Below are 17,843 nucleotides of genomic sequence, written 5' to 3'. Positions count from 1 at the left end.
TATTATACTTTTATGCTGCAAATACTTTTTAACATCTAAATTCATAAAGGAGAAATTAATTGAACCACAAAAAACTTAGGCAGTAATATAATAGTGGCAGAAGACTTTAGTGTTCTTTATTAAGTTAAATAACATCTAAACAAAAGGGAAGATAAAGAATTGAATAAATTCCTGGAGAAACTAGAGTTAAAGACTCAATTAACATCTTTAAAATAGGATTGCTACAGCATCTATGTTTTCTCTGTACCTCAAAGAACTTAATTACCACATGGAAGCTCTGTACTGATTGAATTCCTCAAACTTTGATATTGATCGATTTCATTTATCTCTTCACTCATATAGTATCTTTAATGTCCTTATGTTGATATAATGTTGTCAATTGTAGGTCTGTCATTTTTGTTCTAAACAAATTCAGACATCACTTGAAGTACTGAAAAGTATTTTCATAAGTAGAAGTATTTTATACATTTACTATATCAGTGCACAGAGATTTTACAAAAAAAAATTATAAAAAGACATAAAATTCATTCTTTACAGACTGTAATGCAATAAAAATAGCAATCATTGTGGGGGGGTAGCCCCAGACACAAATGGAGACTTACTAAAGAAACCCTAAATAATGAGTTTGTGAAAGAATTAATTGTAGAAATAATTAAGAATTATGCAAAAGAAAATAGTGGTTAAAACATGCTAAATTTATGGCATACTGTTAAAGCAATGCTAGAATGGAAAATCACATCTGTACAAATCTACAAAGACAAAATAGAAAAATAATTGATTTAATATGCATTTTTAAAAATTAGAAAGCCAGTAAATACAAAAGAGAATTAAAAATTAGAGGAAGACTGGATAAACCAAAAATAAAAAAAAATAATTAAAAAAAGAGGGCACAAAACTAAATCATCAAACTAGCAAATAAGTTATTATAAAGAATTCTTTTAAATATTCCTTTGATAATTTTGATTGATGTTCTCATTTTTAATATTGTTTCAAACTTAAGTACTGACTATTCTTCCAGCTATTTAACTTCTTTATTTCTTGAAGCATTTAATCAATTTTTATGTCTTCCATGTGCTTTGATGACCTGATACTCAGATATTTTATACATTTTGTAAATATTTGAAATGTCATTTCCCTTTCATTGCCTCTTGGATTTTGTTATTATATAGATGCCACTGATTTTTGAAAGTTTGAAGCTACTATCTTAGAAAATTTCATGGAATGAGCAAAGACATTAAGTATTTTCTAAGCAATTTGAAGTAGTTTTAACAACTCTTTGCCTAGCTTTCTATGATGCTATACTAATCAAATTAACAAGAGGATATTTAACAAAAAATTATAGTATTCATTCGAAAAAACAAAGTGAAATTTTTCGTAGACTATAAAGGTAAGTAATATAAAGAGTTAGAATGAAGGAGAAATAACAAAGATAATACTATTTAGAAAATAAGGAGCAAATCATACTTGTCATAGCTTTAGATAGGAAATAAATTCTTATTTTTTATTATAAATTTATTTGTTTTGTGGTTACAAAAATGATGATTTCTACCAATCATTTTTTATGTATGGTTTTGAGTTTTACATTTTTTCTCCCTCCTTTTCTTCCCTTCCCCCTCCCCCAGAAGAAGGCAGTCTGATAGAGGCTTTATATTTGCATCCATGATAAGCAGAGATCGAAATTGAATGTGTTGTGAGAGAAGAATTCGATCAAAAAGGAAGAAAAAATATTAGAGATAGCAAAATTCTGTAATACATAAAATAATTTTTTTGTTTGTTTTTTAGGTTTTTACAAGGCAATGGGATTAAGTGGCTTGCCCAAGGCCACACAGCTAGGTAATTATAAAGTATCTGAGGCCGGATTTGAACTCAGGTACTCCTGACTCCAGGGCCAGTGCTCTATCCACTGCACCAATAAAATAATTTAAAAAAATTGAAGATAATAAGCTTTGATCTTCCTTCAAACTTCATTGTTCATTTTTTTTGGATACAGATGATATTCTCCATCACATATCCCCTAAAATTGTCCCTGATTACTACAGTGATGGAATGAGCAAGTCCATCAAGTTTGATCATCACCCCATTGTTGTTAAGGTGTATAATGTTCTGGTTCTGCTCATCTCACTCAGCATCAATTCATGCAAGTATTTCCAGGCTTTTCTGAAATTCCAGAGGAGATTATATTCTTATCCAAACAAGGAACAGAGGCAATTACAGAAGATAAAATAGAAAGCAGCCAGTAAGGAGGCAGCTAGGTGACTCAGTGGATAGAGCATGGTCCTGGAATCAGGAGGATTTGAGATCAAATCTGGTCTCAGACATTTAATTATCTAGCTATATGACCTTTGGCAACTCACTTAACCCCATTGCCTTGGGACCCCCCCAATAAATATGAGAGCCAGTAAATATAAAAAAGACATTAAAAATTAGAGGAAGATTGAATAAACCAAAAGTAAAAAAATATAAATGATAAAACCAAGTCATTTCTTTGAAAAGGCTAATAAAATTAATAAAATTTGATTGATAAATTAATGAATTAATAAAATTTGATAACATGAAACTGAAAAGTTTCTGCATAAACAAAATTATTTTATCTAGGATAAGAATAAATGTGGTGATATATTGTCCATGTCAGATATCATTTCTTAAGCATCTACTACATGTCAGGTACAACATAAGGGTTGCAGATGCAAAAAAAAAAATTTGAACTCAGAGCAAAAAATTCAGTCCTTACAATTACTTAGTCTAATTTATATCAAATTTCTCTGAAAGGGTTTTGTATACATTCATACCCCCACTCCCCACACACATACCCTTTCCCCAATAGATAAATGGTCAAGAGGATATGAACAAATAATTGTCAATCAGTAGACCTTTCTTAATTGTTTGCAGTGTGCCTGGCCCCCCTGCAAAGTGCTAAGGAAACAAAGGCAGAATAAAATTTTATATCTATATCTATATCTATATATATATATATATCTATATATCTATATCTGTGTACAATTTTTACAGGGAAAACTAGAGATAACTTTCAGAGTAAAGGCAATGTCACTAAGATTTAGCAAGACTAGGGGCGTCTAGGTGGCGCAGTAGATAAAGCACCAGCCCCGGAGTCAGGAGTACCTGGGTTCAAGTCCAGTCTCAGACACTTAATAATTACCTAGCTGTGTGGCCTTGGGCAAACCACTTAACCCCATTTGCCTTTCAAAAAACCTAAAAAAACAAAAAAGATTTTGCAAGACTAGAGGAGGCTGAGATTTTAGTTGATCTTAGGTATTGAGGTTTACTGTCTTTTTTTTTTTTGCAAATCTGAAAGCAGCTTCCCTTTGAATTTAGAATTTCAAAATATGAATCATTCTTAATTACCTGAGCATCCTCCTTTTTCTTACGTGTGCTTTCTAGTTTGCTTATGATTACATAAACATTATGCCAATCTTAATAACCAGACTGTCACAAATAACATTCTTTCCCAAAGAATATCTTCTCCATGAAAGCATATCATCCTCAGAAACCAATCAATAATAATAGTTTTAACGCTCTGAAACAAAAAAGTAAGTAAGGCATGAAATACCTATGCAATTCAGAGGAAAGAGCATTTATAAGGTTTGGGAGACAGGAGAAGGAATATATAAATATGGCGTTGTTTGTTGCAGAAAGAAGTAGTAAGTCAAGATATTGGGAGATGAATGTTTATGGCTACAAAAGGAAGGCTTCTGAGAGGAAGTGGAATTTTATTTGGGTCGTTAAATATTATCAGGACTCAAGTCTAGTAGGAAAAGAATTTAATAACTGGTTTATGTGAGCAAAAATGGCTTTCACAATGGTATTGAAAAAAAAAGCTCTTTTGGGGTGGGCTAGGTGGTGCAGTGGATAGAGCACTGGCCATGGAGCCAGGAGTACCTGAGTTTAAATGCAGCCTCAGTTACTTAATTACCTAGCTGTGTGGCCTTGGGTAAGCCACTTAACCCCTTTCTTTGTCTTGCAAAAAAAAAAAAAATCGACAGACCTTGTCAACAAATTGGATGATCAGATGAGTTCCCCGCCCCTGGAATATTTATCTTTTGGATACATTTATTAACATTTAGTTATGTGATATTATGTAAGATTGTATTGCAGTATTGTTATCTCCATTTGGTAATATTGTAATTCTCAAAAAATAATGCTTATAATTATATTTGGTATATATGTCTCAGAACTTTAGTTTTTATTTACCTACAACTACCCTTATAATGGTTTTTAATCTACATAGGAGAAAACTATCTTCTATCCCCACTTTCTGTTCTTTTATCATGATCATCTTTAACCCATCTAATTCATTCCAGTTTTGTCCTCCTTCCCTTCTGTGCTCTTTGAAATTCATATTCCATAATGAACAAACTTGTCTTCAGCCTCATCCTCTTTCTTAGACCTTCCTTCCCTTTATTAGTTCCCCCAGTGATCTAGTTTCTTTCTGATGACATCAGAAGCCTGACCCTTCCTGCCACCACTGCCTTTGCCTTTATTTAATCCCAAAGATTTCACCAACATTCAAAAATCTGTTTGGAGCTTCTCATCGTTGAAATTTTTTTTATCTTAACCCATATTATGATGGCTACCATATACTGACATTTAGTTAATTTTTTCCTGTCCTTTCCAGCTCTTGCCCTTGTACTTTCATCATCTTCATTCCATCTCAGCCTCATGTGGACATGGACATACCTTGGACCTCCCCATTACTCATAAGTGTTGAATTTCCCTAATAGTAAATTCTTGTATTCTTTATGTAACTATAACTTGTCTGTACATCATCTTGTTCCATTTCTCCTTATGTATAACTAACTCTTCTTGAACCCTTCTTTGGTCTTCACTGAGACTTCTAGTACCTCCATTCCTCAGTACTTTCTTAGACCATTCATTACTTCTGTTTTGACTTGACTTTCCTCCTTTAGTCATGATTCTGTTGTTACTATTTTTCAATTCAGCTCTGTGCTGTTCTCAATTCTAAGAACTCTTACCCCTTGTTGTGTTCCTACTCAACTGTTGTGAAAACTTACTCCCTTCTGCTTCTTTCATTTCCTCACCTGCTGCTCTCTAGAGCTGGTAGATGTTACAAAACTTCCTGACTAGGTACATTAGAATTTCACATTATCCAAAGCATTGTTAATGAAGAGGCTCATCTAGCCAAAGCCAACTCCTATACACGTGCTTTTGATTCCATCTAGTAATTCTTTCTCTCCTACCTTCAAGCCTATCCAAGGTTCACCAATTTTTTAAAAACCTTAAGTTTTTATCATCCCCTCAAGCTATCATTCTAAATCTCTTTCTCTCAAACCAATCTTGAAAAAGCTGCTTCCATCTAATTGGTCTTCTCTTATTTGCCCTTGACTCCCTGCAGTTTGACTTATGACCTCATCACTGAACTGTAGTTGCTTTCTCCAAAGTTACCACTACTTTTCTTGATTAACAAATTTGCTGAGCTTTCCCCAGTCCTATTCTTCTTCTTCTTCTTCTTTTTTGTTTTGTTTTTCTGGAGCAATTGGGTTAAATGACTTGCCGTGGAACATCTAGGAAATATCTAGTGTTTGAAGTGGAATTTGAACACAAGTCCTTCTGACTCTTGCCATTGTGCCCCGGGACTAGCTGTCCCATTTTTTTGTAAGATTTTGAGTTCCAAATTTTTCTCTCTCCTGTTCCTTTGACAGTAATTTGTATAACAGCATACATGTATAAAATGTATATAACTGTTAAAATTTATAAATGTTAAACATTTCATGTCAGTCATGTTGTGAAAGAAGAACCAGAACTAAAGAGGGGGGGACCTTGGAAAGGAAAAATATAAAAAATAAATTTAGAAAAATTATGCTTTGGTCTGCATTTAGACTCCATCATTCTTTTTCTGAATGTGAATCGTATTTTCTGTCACAAATCTTTTAGAATTTTCTTTGTGTTGTACTCCTGAGAATAGCTAAGTCCATCGTAGTTGATCATCACATAATGTTGCTGTTAATGTGTACAATGTTCTCCTGGTTCTACTCACTTCACTCAGTATCAGTTCATACAAGTCTTTCCAGGATTTTTCAAAGTCCAGCTGCTCATGATTTCTTACAGAACAATAGAACTGCACATTCATATACTACAACTTATTTAGTCATTTACTAATTGATGGGTATCCCCCCAATTTTCAATGCTTTGTCACTGCAAAAAAGAACTATAAATTGTACCTATGGGTCTTTCCCCCTTTTTAAGATATCTACTAGATATCTCAAAGGCACCATATCTAAAACAATTCAGTAATTTTATAGTCATTCCCCCTTTCCCCTACTTTGGTGTCATCCTCAATTCCTCACTAGCTCTCTTCTATAGCCAAGGCCTACCAGCCTCAACTATACATCTCTGAAATATACCCCATTTTCTTCTGGCACTGCCACCCCTGTACAGGCCCCTATCATCTCAAGCCTAGACTATTACAGTGGCCTGTTGCTGCATCTGAGTGACTTCTGAATGATTTATCTCTCCCCACTCTTCCTTTTTGCCCCCACCCTGCAATGTCCACCCCCTCCAATGATTCCCTGTTCCTTGTAGGATCAAATACAAAATTCTCTAGGATTTAAAATCTTTGATAACCTAGGTGTGGGCCCCCCCCCCCCCAATCTTCTACTTTACTACTCTCCATCTCTTGGCTCTTTTCCATACCTGAAATGTCTCCCTTTTCATCTCTGCCTCTTGCTTCTCCTGACTTCCTATGAAGTTCCACTAGAAATTCCTACTCCTCTTAATTACAATCCCTTCCCTGTTAATTATTCTTTATCCTCTTGTGTAGATTGCTTGTACATATTTGTTTGTTCCTGGAAAGTAAGAATTCTCTTTTGCCTCTTTTTGTATTCCCAGTGCTTAGCACTTAAGTACTTTAAAAATATTTACTGACTGATTGGGAAAGTTTGGACTTTTGAATTTCCTTTTTGAACTAAGATCCATATCCTACTTCATTTCCATTCCTCTAATCTTTTCTGTCCTCTTTGAGACTCTCATCCATGCTCAACTTTCTCCCTTGTTGGAGCTAACTTAATAATCACCTAGCTGTGTGGCCTTGGGCAAGTCACTTAATCCCATTGTCTTGCCAAAAAATAAAAAACCAGAAATACTTGGTATACTTTATTTGGTTAAAATATAAAGCATCCTTTCCATATCCCTAAACCAAAAGATTGTACTGTTTTTCTTGGATGTAAGCTTATGTTTTTTTGTTCTGTGGAATATCATTCCAAGCTCTCCATCTTCTATAGTGATGATTGCTACATCCAATGGTATCTTGACTTTTACTCTTTGGTACATTTAATTGTTTTTAGTTACTTTCAGTATATTTCATTTGACCAAGATTTCTTTCAGGAAATGACTCCTAGAGTCTTTCTATTCTTTGCCTTCTGGTCCCAAGATTTTTGAGCTGCCCCTGTTTTCCTGGTCAGTTTTTGCTGAGATTCCTCACACCTTCCTATATTTCTTCAATCTTTTGATTTTCCATGTTTCATGGAGTTGCAGTAAAAGAAAAAAATACAGTAGAACAAATAGATGAATAAAAATAACATTAGCTTTCATGTACATTTGAATACATGTATAAATAACATGTTCAGTTTGGTAAATGAATTAGTCATCAGTGACCTTGACAAAATCTGGGTTCCTTCTTTGAGCAGGTTCACTACCATATATACTCTTTTCTATGACTTTGTATCAACTGATTTATCAATCTTAAATATCTGAATTTTGTTCTTACAGTGAACAGAGTATCTGCCAAGCAAGAGCTGCAGTGATGGTTTATGATGATGCCAATAAGAAATGGGTGCCGGCTGGTGGCTCAACTGGGTTCAGCAGAGTTCATATATATCACCATACGGGTAATAACACTTTTCGAGTTGTGGGAAGGAAGATTCAGGACCATCAGGTAAGACTGGGTTTTTTTGTTGTTTTGTTTTTTTTGTTTTTATTTTATTTTTTTATTTTTTTGCAAGGCAGTGGGGTTAAGTGGTTGTTTAAGGCCTCACAGCTAGGTAATTATTAAGTGACTGAGGCCAAATCTGAACTCAAGTACTCCTGACTTGAGCACTGGTGCTCTATCCACTGTGCAACCTTAGACACTCCCTATTTTGTTTTATTGAGTACATGTAAGGATTCTAGAAGGGGTTACCTGCACTCAAAATCCTATGTTCTCAAGTTTTTTGGTCCCATAATTCTTTTATACTCTTAAAATTTTTGAAGATCTATATAGTTTTTGTTTATGAGGGTTATATTTGTTGACAGTTACCATTTTCAAAATTGAAACATATTAGCATTATTATGAAAATAGTTTTGACATTGTGGATATCCTGGACCATACTTTGAGAAGCATTGCCCTAAATTAATTTTGGCTAAAGAACTAAAATTAGTACTTCTAAGTATGATCTGTGTTTTAAGTATAAAAATTAAGCTTAGTACCATGTAAAAATTAAACTTACTATTGACAGTCATCTAGACAAACCATGCATGATCTTGAATAAATTTGTACTCCTGAAAAATAAATTAATCCTTTTTAAAAATTCTGAATTTCATTAGCAACAAACTCAAGTAGTTTCAAATATAGTGAACTGTGCATGAAACTAATACTCTTCATTCTATTTATACAACTTGCTGTTTTCCAGAAACACAGCAAAATCCTCAGGTTACTTTCAAAGTCATCCTGCACAATACTTTTGCTAATTTGATGAGGCCGTGGGATTGGGAGACCTGCTAAGGAGGAACAATTCTGCCTACATCAGAAACTAAGAAGGTCAAAACTCCTCCACTCCATATAAAGTGCTACTTGGCCAAGATGGAGAAAATTCATCAATTTTTTAAAAAAAAATTCTTTTTTTTTTTTAAATTTAAGGCCCTTAAATTGTTGAAATATAGTTGGAGTGTTATAGACTTGCCACTTTTAGAATTTGGAACATATATATGTTGATGTAGCCCCCACTTCTTAGTATGAGGATTTATTGAAGGGATTGTTGATGTTTAGGTGGAAGAAGAGAAGATGTAGTGATATAAAATGCCAGTCTTTAGGTATTTGAAGAAACATGTTGCTATTGACTGGGAATACAAAAAAAAATTATATCATATGAATGTATTGAAATATTATAAAAAAAGACAATAAGGAATTCAGAGAAGATTATTCCCAAAATTTTATAAGATTTAAAATACTATTGGTGAACAAATTAAGCAGAAATCAAGAGAACAATATATTCAAAGTGATTATAACATCATAAATATTTTACTAAAAGAAACTTGTAGTAATTAATTGACTAGATAAGGTCCAAGTGAATTCATGATCAATTCCCACCCATTATTACAGGTCAGAAATTAGATTGTACATAATTATTATATAGATGTGGTCTCTATTGCATATTTTGCTTATGAGGGGAGGGTTCAGTATAGAGGGGAAGTTTCTAATGACTGTGATGTGGAAACTAACTTTCAAAAAGATTTGCTAAAGTAATAGATGACAATCTGCAATATTAACAAGAAAATAGTTTTTATTAGTAATGTTTTGAGATTGATATCTAGGGTTCTTGACTATATGCATATCAGGGAGAGATTATTTGACTTAATATTCTAAAGGTCCTTAAGGATATACCATTTGGTATCAAAGAATTTATATGTTTAAATTTATGAAGGGATTTAAAAACATTAAAAATACTGATCAGAAGCTTTGAAGATGTGAACTTAGTATAGAAATGAATGGCTTGCTTATTCTAAGAAATAAAACCATACTTTGAAAGATTATCACCAACCCACTGAAAATCTTTGTCATGCCTGGAAAACACCTCAAACAAGATGTTTATCTTTTTTTTTTCTGGGCATTTTCATTGACTGTTCCCCCATACATAGAATCTTCTCATCTTTGCCTCCTGTCTTTCCTGACTTCTTTCAGTTCCCAGGTATCATTAGAGAGCTTCTGACAGAAGTCTTTCCTTTTACCTTTTTGTATATCTTGTGCTTACACAGTGCCTGGACATAATCGATCCTTAATAAATGTTTATTGACTGATTTCAGATGAGACAATTTTACAAGAATATAGCTCCATATGATCTAGGATAAAATCTAGTCACATGGATACCACATCTGAAGTATGACCATTTATATGATATCATTAGAAATACCAGGAGTTTTGTCTATTTCCCACTTGGCTGCACTGCTTTGGGACTTAACTGAATTCTCCACCAGGTTCTGGTGCTTAGTATTACCCCTTTTCATTGTCTTTTTGTGTGTTGACCTCCATCATTAGATTGTAAACTTTTTTTTTTTAATATTTAAGGCAGTAGGGTTAAATCACTTGCCTAAGGTTACACCGCTAGGTAATTATTGTAAGTCTAATTCAGCTTGAACTTCCAAGAAGTAGAAGTCATTTCATCATCAATATTCTGGAGTCATGATTGGTCATACATTGATCATTGCTCTTAAGTATTTCAGAGTTGTTTTACTTTATAGTGTTGTGGTCATTATATGTATTTTTCTTTTGGTTCTGCTCATTTTCACTTTCTTAGTAGTTCATACTTGTACTTCACAGGTTTCTCTGCACCTGTTCTTTTTCTCATTTCTTATTGCTTTGTAATATTTCAAAGCATTCAGTAACATAATTGTTTCTGCTATATTCTAGAAGATGGATATTTATTTTTAGTTTTTTTCTGTTAGGAATAATTGGTCCCCATGAATAATTCCCCCCTCTTTTTTGTTGTCTTTGGATCAGGGCATTAGTGTGCCTTTCCTCTAGCAATTGCCACTTTTCCCTTATAATCTTTTCCATTTGATAAGTATGTAGTTTAAACATTTTTATTTTTTATTCTCATTGTTATTAGTGATTTGAAGCATTTTTAAAACATATATTTGTTGATAGCTTTGATTTCTTCCTCTGAGAAAAATATTTGACAATTGAGGTTGGGGGGAATGGAGCTTGTTTTTATACAATTAAATTCTTTCCTTATATTTCTTGGATATTAGACCCCCTTTGAAATATGCTTTGTAATCTTTGACTACTGGTTTCCTGGAAAATAATTTTTAATATTATTTGTTCTAATTCCTCGAATGCTTTGGACTTCAGGTTTTTATTGTTAATTGTGGCAAATATTTTCCTTAACTCTATTTTTCTTCTAAATCTTTTTAAATTTACTTTATTTGTACAAAAGCTTGGCAATTTTATTTGATCGGTTATTTTACTTTTTGATAATCTCTGTTCCTTGATTCCCAAATTTCCCTGAGCAATCAGTATTTCTTTCTTTGTTATGTAATTTACTTTGTGCTTTTTTCCCCCATTATATCACCAGCTTCATTTCTATTGAATTCCCAGTTCCAGATACAGCTGTTTGTTCATAGCAAGCATTAAATGAATGATTGCATTGAAATGGAGTGATTGATCAAACATGATAGATAATCTTGAAAATAATCCCAAAATCCATTGGTCTTAAAACTCCTTAAAGGAAGGGATTGTATTTTCTTTTTACTTTTATATATATCTCCAGCATTTAGTACAGTTTCTGGCACATAAATAGAAGCTGTTGATAAATGCATATTTCCCTTCTTTTTTGGGGGGGGTGGTTTGCAAGATAATGTGGTTAAGCAACTTGCCTGAGGTGGCACAGCTAGGTAATTATTAAGTGTCTGAGGGCAGATTTGGACTCAGGTCCTCTTGAATCTGCATCTCGCACTCTTATCAACTGTGCCACCTAGCTACCCCCTCTTTCCTTTCTTCTTTGCACACAATGTTTCCCACATCTGTGCTTTTTTTTTTCTTTGCTCATTTTGCACCCTCAACTTACCTCTACCTCTTGAAATCCCTACACACATTCAGGGCTCAGCTCAGTTGCTACCCTGAGACAGTTCTTCAGCTCCTCCCCCTGAGTTTTTTTTTAATCTTTGCCTTAGTCATATTTACATATCTGTGTATGTTTTTTCCCTTATCCCCTGAGGATAGGGTCTGTTTGGTCTTTGTATCCCTTCTGTTTAGAATAGTATATTTTACATCATAGTCCCTTAAATCCTTGTTGAATTACATTAAAATTGACTACCAATGATTCTTTTTTAGGTCGTCATAAATTGTGCCATTCCTAAAGGATTGAAGTACAATCAAGCTACACAGACCTTCCACCAATGGCGAGATGCTAGACAGGTGTATGGTCTCAACTTTGGCAGTAAAGAAGATGCCAACGTCTTTGCAAGTGCCATGATGCATGCCTTAGAAGTGTTAAATTCACAGGAAGCAGGTAAAGTTTCTAAGTGATTTTTCATCCTTATAGCTAGGCTTAATATAGAAGGTTAAATTTTTACATTAAATTGTCCCTAGAAAATGAAATATTATTTTTAAAACAGCTGCATTTTGGGTAGTGAAATTTTTTTATTATAAATTGTTTTGTTTGCATGTTTATAGTTAAACTTTGATCTAATTAATTTATTCTAGAGAAATATAAACTTGTGTTTGCTAATGGACATATAGTATATGGGTCATTTGTTCCTAGTTTAAAGCATTTTGAGCATGCTGTAATTTTTCATCACGTCAGCCTTTTATTATAATACTGATCAAAGAATAAATAAAAATTAGCCAGGTTTCTTTGCTTACACTTTCTTCAAGAGACCCTTGAGATGCATTGTGGAATAAAATTTTTGAGCCACAGAATAAATACGATTTCCTACTTTTATATTGGAGAAGACCTAAGAATTTCATAAACACACACACACACACACACACACACACACACACACACACACGTATGGCATATTCCATGCAAAGGCAAACGAAGGAAAATCAGCTGGTTCATGCAATGATCCACATCCATTCTTAAATTTTTTAAAGGAAATTTACTAAATAACTATAAAGCAATGATACATAGATGAGTTCTATATCTATTGTTAGAAATTTGCTAGATATGTGTTAAAGAATTCAATAATCTTTACTGGATCTTAATTTTAATAGTTCATAAATATTATGAAATCTTAAAATAGATATTAAGAGATTCATTTGTGTGTCTTTCTACCTATCGCTGCTGTGTGGTCACCCTTTATGTTGTCTGACTTAATCAAAATTGTGTAACTAGTACAAACCACAGGTAATTAAATTGTATCACAGACTCGATGTGGTTATATATTTTCATTAAAAAATTCCTTAGTGAAGTTAGGTCTAGAGAGAATAGTCTTACTTGATTTACTTTTTTGTAGTACTACTTTAAACCTTAAATGCATTCTTGTTGAGAAAAATGTTTATTAAATACTTTTTTTTATTAAACTCTTGGCCATAAATATTTTGTATAGATCTTTTGACAAATAAAGAACTAAGTACAGTAGATATTTTTGATAAAATAATAGATAATTATTATTTACTTAATTTTGAGGAAAAATAAATTATATGCCCAGTAACCTTGTAGCTAAAATGAGAAGCACAGAAAATTGAATTTTTTTATTTTGAGTGCATTATAATCTAAATAAGCTTTACAACACAATTCCTTGCCCCTCCAATGTTCTTCAGTATTTCCTTTTCTAAAGAAGTATTGTCTTGTCGTATAGTCTTTTGTGCTTGTGGTTATTTTCTTCTTTGTTGGCAATATGTTATCACTATAGAAGGAGAATATGATACTGTTGTGTCTTCCCAAAAAGACTCATTTATTGAGTGCTTTGAGATTTATGCAATACTTTCCTCAGAAATTATTACTGAATTATTATCGTCCCTATTTTTGAGATGAGAATGAAAAGTTAAGTGATTTGCCCATGGTCAAAGCTATTAAATATCAGACTTGGAAATTGAATAGAGCCCTAATTCTTCTAAAGTCTATACTTTCTACAGTATTAATATCATTTCTAAAGGATTGAAGTACAATCCTCCATTAATATGGCTTATAAAATTTCTAGATTCTTCTTTCCCCCCAGTATCACTGAGACTGATTCACTTTAATTATGATAATAGACAACTGAGGAAAATAATTGATTGCTACTCCTCTAGTGTTTGAATATACTTTCCTGTAGGTTTTTTTTTAAATAATTAAAAGTGCTGGTTAACTATGCAATTTCAGTTCCATACTTAAATCAATCTTTGTTATGGTTATTTTCTGGTTAACAAATGATAGTCATTTTTATGAATTGAGCCCCATTTGGTAGTCTGGGATTGTATGGACTCCTTCCTTAAAATGCTTAGGATTACCAAGGAAAGCAGTTATAGTGAAATAGTTCTCAAAAAATGTTTAAAAATTTTACTGACCTTTTATATAAAGGGGTTTATTGTAAGAATAGAATTAAATTTTTCTGTTTATTTCTCATTGATAAACTTAGGACAGATTCTTAATAGGAACATTTCTTAATAGTCCAATTTGCTATTTTTACTGATAATTTGCCCATAGAATACACCAAGATTTCTTAAAACTGCTTCCCAGATGAATGTGATGAATGTGAGAGCAATGGAGATTATTTTAGATGGGGACAAGCATCATATCTTAATTCTTGTTGCCTTACAAACATTTCTCAAAAATAAAGTCTTGATGCTTGCATATCCCAGAGAATTTCAGAATTGGGAATGTAGCAACCATAATTCTGGATATTTAAATTGGTGATGGAGAGTATATTTAAACACTATTTACAAAACTTAATTTCATTTATAATCATCCTTAAGTGAAGGTTATTTTAGGAACAGGTTATGTGGCAAGCTAGACCATAGATAAAACATCCCTGGGGAAAATGTGGACCAGGATTTAAGATATATATGTGTGTATATATGACATTTTCCACAGAGAAAATAGGGAGGGAGGAAGAATGGTGAGTATAAAAAGGGGAGTTACATTGACTTCCCGCCCCTTCCCAAGAATTTATTTTTTTAAACTGTGTACAGAGCTTACTTTTTTTTTTTTACACTCTCCTCAGAAATGCTACTGTTACTTGCTTTACCAACTTCTTGGTAATTACCTACTTTGTGGCAACCTAACAAAACTAATTTGAAAAAAATTTAACAAACTTGGCAATTTCTGACATTTTCTCTACCCACCAAATTAAATTTATCTAGACAGTAAACACACAGGAGTTACTACTTTAGAAACTAATTTTTACTATTGGTATTTTTTCAGTGTAAGTGAAAATGTTGTATGTTTGTGTGTTTTCTTTGTTAAACTTAGCATTATCTCAACTCTCATGCTTTCTTAAATAGAGCATTAGCTCTCTATCTTAAGTAAATACTGCTGAGATAAAAAGTGAACTCATGCTGATGCTCAGTCTAGACAGTTATGAACATATGCTAGAACATCTCCTCACCATTACACTAAAGAAAAAAGAAGACAAGATTTATAAAACAATGTTTTACTGCTCTAAAGTGACAATTTTGTTTTTTTTTATCTTTCATTTTGTTTTTGAAAGATAGATGACCAGGAATATTTTCTTTTAGTTAGTTTTGAACTTGGCATACAAATTCATCTAGAATATTCTGAAATGCATGGAAAGTAGGTGATATTTGAGGTTTAAAGGCATAGACCCTATACTTTTTGTCATTTTCGGAAGAAGGTAAATTAGAATTCTTTTTTATATCAGCGAATTCAGTATTTTATTTGATGATAAGTATAATGTAAGCCGGTCTTCATTTTAAATGTGAAAAAAACCAGGAAGGTTTCAAGACAGGCTTATATGCTACCTCGTAAAAGTCATTGATGACAATATAATAAATGTAACTCCTCATATTATTATAAATAATTTTGTCTAGGGGCAGGTAGCTGACGCCGTGGATAGAGCACCAACCCTGGAGTCAGGAGGACCTGAGTTCAAATTTGGCCTCAGACAATTTGGCCTAGCTGTGTGACCTTGGGCAAGTCATGTAACCCCATTGCCTTAATAAATAAAAAATAAAAAACAAACAAAACCAAAAACAATTCATTTAGCCTGTTTTACTTTTTAAGAGATTTGATGAGCCAGAAAGTCATTTATAAAAATACCATGTTCATGAATCATAGGTGGCATTCAAAGTTGTTTTTATTTTACAATATTTCGGTGCCACCAATACAAAGAATTACTTGATTTTAAAAAAACTTTAAGAGTTTATATTACTTATTGTTCCCACTATATCTTTTCCCCATTCTAGACATCTTTTTTTGAAGAATGCCATAATCTAATTTTTAATGCATTTTTATCATATAAATTAAGGACCGTTTCCTATCAAAACAGTTTTTAGTAACTGTAGGAATATCTATTTAAATTATTTGAGATGGATGTACACAATTCATTCCGTTGTATGCTAATTGTGTCTGACATGTACTTAAAACATGCAATTCCTTTTGTTATTCTCCATAGGTTTTACAATGATATTGGAAGAACAGCTTTTTTTAACCTAAAAAATATATGATTTGTCATTCAGATATTTTGCATAAATCTTATTTTAAGACTGTTGTTTCAGATACCTTTTATGGAGTGGGGGGCTTGTAGAAAAATCTAAAAATCTTGTAGAAACATCCTGTGCTAATTCTGATGATTCCTCTCTTTTCAATTGAACAGAGCCCTTGGTAGGGAAATTTTTTTCCCTAAAAGTTAGACAAAATATGTATTAAAAAAAACAAATTTGTATTGCACTTTTTATTGTTTGAAACATTTTCATATATGTTATCTCATTTCTCACAATACTATGTTGTCATAACCCCCTTTTATATTTGAGAAAACCAAGTTACAATTATGAATTAATTACAGTCCAGAGAAGAATTCCCTCCCTTCCCCCCAACTTTTATGTCTTTGGTGTTTTGATTGCTTGATATTAGCGTACAATCTTTTCAGGATCCTTGATTGACTCAATTTATCATGTTGAATAGCACATATTAAGTTGAATGAACAGGACCATCAGTGCTCAATTTCAAGTTTTAGAGGTATAGGAATGATTCAAATGAAAGATTTACAGTTATTAAACAAAAGCAAGTCTTACTTGAAAGATACACCAAAAACACATGCCAATTCATTAAAAGTTTTTATCAATAAATGTAACCCCAGCATTCCTTGAATTGGAAGCCCAATTATAACTCTAGAATCCCAGTTCAGAAGATATGTCAAACAAATTAAGAACCGAGAAAATGTAGATGACAGTATGTTTATTTCTTTTAGGGCAAATCATTTTAACTTTTGTGTGAACTAGTTATCTTTGGCAGTCCGGTGAAATCACATGTAAAAATGTTTTTGACTTTATAAAATATATAGTATAATGGAAACCAATTATGTTGAAAAAGTTATTGAAATAAAAAATCCAACAAAAAATGTTTATGGACTCCAGGTTAGAAGCTCTTGCTTTTGTGAAATGTGCATGAGTAAGAACAGAAGTTAAGATTTTTTTTAACTTCTCTTTATCATAATCTTGGAACTGATTATTCATAAGAGCAAATATTCAACTCCAGTTGGTTATTTTCATTTGACACTTTACTCAATAGTGGACACCAGCATTTCTTAAAGTTTTGTCCCAGATTAATGTGATAAGGGAACAGAGTTGATGACAGATATTGCATGTATTTAGTGCCTTAATAGAGTTACAGTGATCTTTTGGTTCTACCATTGATAATCAATGTTATTTTAAACCAGTTGCATCTTTGATTAGCATATGTAAATGTCCATAATAAAGAATACCTGCACTATTGTTGTGAGTGCAGTTTTTTGTAAAACATAGCAATAAATAACTTTAAGTTATAATTGTCATTGAGCCATATGTAAATGAACCTTATATTTGTTAGTTTTATTACTAGCTGGCAGAGTGTCTGATAATTTGCTTATATATCAGAAATTGTTTCAGGCAACCTAGTAACTTGGGGAAAGTATATAATAGAAATATTCTTCTTGTGCCCAGGTGAGAGGTGACTAGGTTTTGAACCAGTGTGGTA

At 32.6% G+C, this 17,843-nt stretch overlaps 1 protein-coding gene across 15 annotated transcripts in view; it reads left to right on the top strand.

Annotated features, from left to right (window-relative positions):
* The window catches only part of ENAH (ENAH actin regulator), a 147,771-nt gene that overhangs the window by 62,570 nt on the left and 67,358 nt on the right, over window positions 1-17,843 (top strand). For 14 of the 15 annotated variants that reach the window (XM_074222795.1, XM_074222792.1, XM_074222794.1 and 11 more), the window contains exons 2-3: window positions 7,744-7,909; window positions 12,059-12,236. In XM_074222795.1, the coding sequence (XP_074078896.1) occupies window positions 7,744-7,909; window positions 12,059-12,236 (344 nt within the window). Of the gene's footprint in view, window positions 1-7,743; window positions 7,910-7,954; window positions 8,771-12,058; window positions 12,237-17,843 lie in introns of those variants that run through there. The other variant, XM_074222799.1, reaches the window with a different exon arrangement.

Source organism: Macrotis lagotis, chromosome 2 (genome assembly GCF_037893015.1).
Source record: "Macrotis lagotis isolate mMagLag1 chromosome 2, bilby.v1.9.chrom.fasta, whole genome shotgun sequence".
NCBI lineage: Eukaryota > Metazoa > Chordata > Mammalia > Peramelemorphia > Peramelidae > Macrotis > Macrotis lagotis.
The sequence above is the reverse complement of the archived record's forward strand: the minus strand, read 5'-3'. Positions and strand labels throughout refer to the sequence as shown.